The sequence below is a fragment of the Pristiophorus japonicus genome, chromosome 7, assembly GCF_044704955.1.
Source record: "Pristiophorus japonicus isolate sPriJap1 chromosome 7, sPriJap1.hap1, whole genome shotgun sequence".
NCBI classification, from domain to species: Eukaryota; Metazoa; Chordata; class Chondrichthyes; family Pristiophoridae; genus Pristiophorus; species Pristiophorus japonicus.
Genome location: NC_091983.1, coordinates 220,609,207 through 220,616,745, shown reverse-complemented (window position 1 = coordinate 220,616,745; position 7,539 = coordinate 220,609,207). Strand labels below are relative to the sequence as shown.

The following is a 7,539-nucleotide window of genomic DNA, read 5'->3' as shown; positions in this document are numbered from 1 at the left end:
CACACACACTAACCCCCCACACACACACACACTAACCCCCCCCCCACACACACACACTAACCCCCCCCCACACACTCACACACTAACCCACACACACTAACCCCCCCCACACACACTAACCCCCCCCCACACACACACACACTAACCCCCCCCACACACACACACACTAACCCCCCCACACACACACACACTAACCCCCCCCACACACACACACACTAACCCCCCCCACACACACACACACAAACCCCCCCCACACACACACACACTAACCCCCCCCACACACACACACACACTAACCCCCCCCCCACACACACACACACTAACCCCCCCCACACACACACACACTAACCCCCCCACACACACACACACTAACCCCCCCCCCCCACACACACACACAAACCCCCCCCACACACACACACACACAAACCCCCCCCACACACACACACACAACCCCCCCCCACACACACACACACTAACCCCCCCCCACACACACACACACTAACCCCCCCCCCACACACACACACACCACTAACCCACCACTAACCCCCACACACACACACACACACAAACCCCCCCCCACACACACACACACACACACCTCCCCTCCCCTCCCCTCCGCCCGCCCACGCCCGACACTGCCCCACACCCACCTGACATCAGCGTGAATCCGCTGGGCAGCTGCACCATGCTGCCGGAAGTGCCTGTGCCCGTTGATTTGAAGACCGTGCCGTTGCTATTGGCGATGGCGGTGACGGGAGCAAGGTAGTTGGTGATGGGGAAGTTGTGACCCGTGCTGACCTGGAGGTTGGTCGAGGTGTTCGAAGCCGATTGGTTCATGCCCGTCGATCCTGGGACGTTGGCCACCGTGAACGTGGTGGGTTTTAAACCATCCTGAGTGGAGGGGGGGATCATCCAGAATTAAACAGGGGAGAAGCCAGGGTTCAAATTCAATGTAAAATTGCAGATCAGCTTCCCCATGGGCTGCGTCAGAATATTGACTGGGACACACTGTTACCTGGGTCTCTGGGTCCCTGTCCCGGTCAGTGCCCGGGGTCTCTGGGTCCCTGTCCCGGTCAGTGTCGGGGGGGGGTTCTCTGGGTCCCTGTCCCGGTCAGTGCCCGGGGGTCTCTGGGTCCCTGTCCCGGTCAGTGCCCGGGGGTCTCTGGGTCCCTGTCCCGGTCAGTGTCGGGGGGGGTTCTCTGGGTCCCTGTCCCGGTCAGTGCCCGGGGGTCTCTGGGTCCCTGTCCCGGTCAGTGCCCGGGGGTCTCTGGGTCCCTGTCCCAGTCAGTGTCGGGGGGGGTTCTCTGGGTCCCTGTCCCGGTCAGTGCCCGGGGGTCTCTGGGTCCCTGTCCCGGTCAGTGTCGGGGGGGGGGTTCTCTGGGTCCCTGTCCCGGTCAGTGCCCGGGGCTCTCTGGGTCCCTGTCCCGGTCAGTGCCCGGGGGTCTCTGGGTCCCTGTCCCGGTCAGTGTCGGGGGGGTTCTCTGGGTCCCTGTCCCGGTCAGTGCCCGGGGGTCTCTGGGTCCCTATCCCGGTCAGTGCCGGGGTCTCTGGGTCACTGTCCGTGTCGGGGGGGGGGGGGGGAGGGGGGAGGTCTCTGGGTCCCTGTCCCAGTCAGTGCCCGGGGGTCTCTGGGTTCCTGTCCCGGTCAGTGCCCGGGGGGGTCTCTGGGTCCCTGTCCCGGTCAGTGCCCGGGGGGGTCTCTGGGTCCCTGTCCCGGTCAGTACCCGGGGGGGTCTCTGGGTCCCTGTCCCGGTCAGTACCCGGGGGGGTCTCTGGGTCCCTGTCCCGGTCAGTACCCGGGTGGGTCTCTGGGTCCCTGTCCCGGTCAGTACCCGGGGGGGTCTCTGGGTCCCTGTCCCGGTCAGTACCTGGGGGGTCTCTGGGTCCCTGTCCCGGTCAGTGCCGGGGGTCTCTGGGTCTCTGTCCCAGTCAGTGCCCGGGGGTCTCTGGGTCCCTGTCCCGCTCAGTACCCAGGGGGTCTCTGAGTCCCTATCCCGGTCAGTGCCCGGGGGGTCTCTGGGTTCCTGTCCCGGTCAGTGCCCGGGGGGTCTCTGGGTCCCTGTCCCGGTCAGTGCCCGGGGGTTTCTGGGTCCCTGTCCCGGTCAGTGCCCGGGGGGTCTCTGGGTCCCTGTCCCGGTCAGTACCCGGGGGGTCTCTGGGTCCCTGTCCCGGTCAGTACCCGGGGGGTCTCTGGGTCCCTGTCCCGGTCAGTGCCCGGGGGGTCTCTGGGTCCCTGTCCCGGTCAGTGCCCGGGGGGTCTCTGGGTCCCGGTCAGTGCCCGGGGGGTCTCTGGGTCCCTGTCCCGGTCAGTGCCGGGGGTCTCTGGGTCCCTGTCCCAGACAGTGCCCGGGGGTCTCTGGGTCCCTGTCCCGCTCAGTACCCAGGGGGTCTCTGGGTCCCTGTCCCGGTCAGTGCCCGGGGGGTCTCTGGGTCCCTGTCCCAGACAGTGCCCCGGGGGTCTCTGGGTCCCTGTCCCGGTCAGTGTCGGGGGGGGGTGGGTCTCTGGGTCCCTGTCCCGGTCAGTGTCGGGGGGGGTCTCTGGGTCCCTGTCCCAGTCAGTGCTCGGGGGTCTCTGGGTCCCTGTCCCAGTCAGTGCTCGGGGGTCTCTGGGTCCCTGTCCCGGTCAGTGCTCGGGGGTCTCTGGGTCCCTGTCCCGGTCAGTGTCGGGGGTGTCTCTGGGTCCCTGTCCCGGTCAGTGTCGGGGGTGTCTCTGGGTCCCTGTCCCAGTCAGTGCTCGGGGGTCTCTGGGTCCCTGTCCCGGTCAGTGTCGGGGGGGGGGGGGTCTCTGGGTCCCTGTCCCGGTCAGTGTCGGGGGGGGGTCTCTGGGTCCCTGTCCCGGTCAGTGTCGGGGGGGTCTCTGGGTCCCTGTCCCAGTCAGTGCTCGGGGGTCTCTGGGTCCCTGTCCCGGTCAGTGTCGGGGGGAGTCTCTGGGTCCCTGTCACGGTCAGTGTCGGGGGGTCTCTGGGTCCCTGTCCCGGTCAGTGTCGGGGGGAGTCTCTGGGTCCCTGTCCCGGTCAGTGTCGGGGGGAGTCTCTGGGTCCCTGTCCCGGTCAGTGTCGGGGGTGTCTCTGGGTCCCTGTCCCGGTCAGTGTCGGGGGGTCTCTGGGTCCCTGTCCCAGTCAGTGTCGGGGGGGGTCTCTGGGTCCCTGTCCCGGTCAGTGTCGGGGGGTCTCTGGGTCCCTGTCCCGGTCAGTGTCGGGGGGGGGTCTCTGGGTCCCTGTCCCGGTCAGTATCGGGGGGTCTCTGGGTCCCTGTCCCGGTCAGTGTCGGGGGTGTCTCTGCGTCCCTGTCCCGGTCAGTGTCGGGGGGGTCTCTGGGTCCCTGTCCCGGTCAGTGTCGGGGAGTCTCTGGGTCCCTGTCCCGGTCAGTGTCGGGGGGTCTCTGGGTCCCTGTCCCAGTCAGTGTCGGGGGGGGGTGTCTCTGGGTCACAGTGTCCGGGGGTCTCTGGGGCACAGTGCCCGGGGGGGGGTCTCGCTCAGTGCCCGGGGCTCCCAGTCTTGCTCAGGGGGCCGGGAGAGTTGGTCCAGGGAGAGTTGTTCAGGGGCCAGGGGTACGTGGGGTGGGGAGAGGGTCCAGGTGCCAAGGGCAGGAGTAGTTCCCCATTTCTTTTCGTAACACATTAAAAATAGAAAAGATTAATGAGACACAAGATACCGAAGAGTACAGTCAGCACCGATACTCAGATTTTTCAGTCATTGTTTGATAACTGTCTGTGCTTGATTTGGTCAAAAATAACCAGTGTGGTCCGCTGGTGACATTTAAATATTAACCACACATGCCAATCGGTTCATTTTACCACCTTCTGATGGTTTCCAACTGACTGCAAGTCAGGCTGAGACATACTTCTCAAAATCAGTGACAAAGCAAATTTAAATATGTGTCTCAGACCCAAAGAGCTGCCAATCAGACACATCTACAAACCTAGCCCACAAGATGCCTGCACTGGAACTGACTGGCTCAAGTCCTCCCCCGGCATTGACATCATCGACAAAAACAAAAACAAGCCAAAAAGTCACCAACAAACCCAAACCGATCCTCACTCAATACACACACACACACGCAATCACACGCGCACACTCACACGCATACACACACAATCACACGCGCACACTCACACACGCGAACACTCACACACACAATCACACGCGCACACTCACACACAATCACACGCGCACACTCACAATCACACGCGCACACTCACAATCACACGCGCACACTCACACACAATCACACGCGCACACTCACACACACAATCACATGCGAACACTCACACACACAATCACACGCGCACACTCACACACACAATCACACGCGCACACTCACACAATCACACGCGCACACTCACACAATCACACGCGCACACTCACACAATCACACGCGCACACTCACACAATCACACGCGCACACTCACACACAATCACACGCGCACACTCACACACACAATCACACGCGCACACTCACACACACAATCACACGCGCACACTCACACACACAATCACACGCGCAATCACACTCGCACACACAATCACATGCGCACACTCACACACACAATCACATGCGCACACTCACACACACACAATCACATGCGCACACTCACACACACACACAATCACATGCGCACACTCACACACACACAATCACATGCGCACACTCACACACACACAATCACATGCGCATACTCACACACACAATCACACACTCACACACAATCACACGCGCACACTCACACACACAATCACATGCGCACACTCACACACACAATCACACTCGCACACACAATCACACGCGCAATCACACTCGCACACACAATCACACGCGCAATCACAATCACATGCGCACACTCACACACACAATTACATGCGCACACTCACACACACAATCACACGCGCACACACACACACAATCACACTCGCACACACAATCACACGCGCAATCACACTCGCACACCCAATCACACGCGCACACTCACACACACAATCACACGCGCACACTCACACACACAATCACACGCGCACACTCACACACACAATCACACGCGCACACTCACACACGCACACTCACACACACAATCACATGCGCACACTCACACACACAATCACACTCACACACACAATCACACGCGCACACACAATCACACGCGCACACACAATCACACGCGCACACACAATCACACGCGCACACACAATCACACGCGCACACACAATCACACTCACACACACAATCATCATCATCATAGGCAGTCCCTTGAGATCGAAGAAGACTTGCTTCCACTCTAAAAGTGAGTTCTCAGGTGACAGAACAGTCCAATACGGGAATTACAGTCTCTGTCACACAGTGGTTGAAGGAAAGGGTGGGTGGGACTGGTTTTCCGCACGCTCTTTCCACTGCCTGCGCTTGATTTCTGCATGCTCTCAGCGACGAGACTCGAGGTGCTTGGCGCTCCCCCGGATGCACTTCCTCCACTTAGGGTAGTCTTTGGCCAGGTACTCCCAGGTGTCGGTGGGGATGTTGCATTTTATCAAGGAAGCTTTGAGGGTGTCCTTGTAACGTTTCCGCTGCCCTCCTTTGGCTCGTTTACTGTGTAGAAGTTCAGAGTAGAGCGCTTTGCTTTGGGAGTCTTGTGTCAGGCATGTAAATAATGTGGCCCGCCCAACGGAGCTGGTCGTGTGTGGTCAGTGCTTCAATGCTGGGGATGTTGGCCTGATCGAGGACGCTAATGTTGGTGCGTCTGTCCTCCCAGGGGATTTGCAGGATCTTGTGGAGACGTCGTTGGCGGTATTTCTTCCAGCGATTTGAGATGCCTACCGTATATGGTTCACATCTCTGAGCCATACAGGAGGGTGAGTATCACTACAGCCCTGTAGACCATGAGCTTGGTGCCAGATTTGAGGGCCTGGTCTTCGAACTCTCTCTTCCTCAGGTGGCCGAAGGCAGCACTGGTGCACTGGAGGCGGTGTCTCCCTTGCTGATAATAGGCTCCCGAGGTATGGGTAATGGTCCACATTGTCCAGGGCCGCGCTGTGGATCTTGGGGGGACAGTGCTGTGTGGCGGGGTCAGGTTGATGGAGGACCTTTGTCTTATGGATGTTTAGTGCAAGGTCCATGCTTTCATATGTCTCAGTGAAGGAAGATGTTGACTATGACTTGGAGTTCAGTCTCTGAATGTGCGCAGACATAGCTCGACAACAGAAGATGGGACGGTCTTGGACCTGGCCTGGAGACGACGAAGGTTGAACAGGTTCTGTAGTTTAGTTCCACTCCAGCGGGGAGCTTGTTGACTGTGAGGTGGAGCATGACAGCGAGCAAGATTGAGAAGAGAGTTGGTGCGATGACGCAGCCCTGTTTGACCCCGGTCTGGACGTAGATTGGGTCTGTGATGGATCCGTTGGTCAGGATCGCGGCCTGCATGTCGTCGTGGAGCAGGCGGGGGATGGTGACAAACTTTTGGGGGCAACCGAAACGGAGGAGGACGCTCCATAGTTCCTCACGATTAACGGTGTCAAAGGCCTCTGTAAGGTCAAAGAAGGCCATGTACAAGGGTTGGTGCTGTTCCCTGCATTTCTCTTATAGTTGTTGCGCCGTAAAGATCATGTCTGTTGTAACCCGTAGTGGACAGAATCCGCATTGTGACTCTGGGAAGAGCTCCTCAGCCACAGGGAGAAGACGGTTGAGGTGGATTCTAGCATTGACTTTTCCAGTGGCTGATAACACTGTGGTTGCAATCACAATCACATAGACACACGTACACAATCACACACAGTCACACACGCAGTCTCACACGCACAGTCCACACATGTACAGAAAGACACAGACACACACAATCACACAGACACAAACGCGTGCAGTCACACACGTGCACAGATACACGCACACAATCACATACACACGCAGTCACAAATGCACACACACTGTCAACACAAACAGACACACACAGTCGCACAGATACACACGAAGTCAAACGCACGCAATCAAACACACGCACACACAGACTCACGCAGTCACATGCACACACTGCTGGACGAGTTGACCTGGATTTACAGGGGGCAGGTGAGGGGCAGCTGACACTGAGCTTGCTCTATCACCTTAAGGAGTCCGAGGAAAGTCACAGAGCTTTTCCCAAATCAGCCTCCGGTTCTTTCCCTCTCCCAGGACTGGTGGGGCCGGGGTGGAGGAGGTGGTAGATTTTGGTGCAGGCAGGCTCAATAGGCCTTCCTTGGATCTCCACAATGTTTGCCTCACCCCAGGAGCTCAGGGTCAATATGAATCACCGGGCACAGCAGTACGAGGTTCTATGATAAGTGGCGGTGGGTCGCAGGAGGCTCGGTGTGGCCCTCAGGCTGTTGGCTGCCTGCGATCTAGTGTCTCATTGCTCAACTCAAGGGACTGCCTATGATGATAATGTCTCATTGCTACACTGATCAGTCTGTGACTGAGCAACCCTGACAGGCAGAGTGCCAACTGGCACAGCTGCAGCTCAGACTGGAGTCTGTAACTTTATGGTCCCTGCTCACTGCTTCTCTTCCTTACCTCCATTACACC

At 59.1% G+C, this 7,539-nt stretch overlaps 1 protein-coding gene across 1 annotated transcript in view; it reads right to left on the bottom strand.

Annotated features, from left to right (window-relative positions):
* The window catches only part of LOC139267471 (serum response factor-like), a 110,176-nt gene that overhangs the window by 40,862 nt on the left and 61,775 nt on the right, over window positions 1–7,539 (bottom strand). Inside the window, 1 exon segment of the mRNA XM_070885831.1 lies at window positions 647–891. Coding sequence (XP_070741932.1) covers window positions 647–891 — 245 coding nt within the window.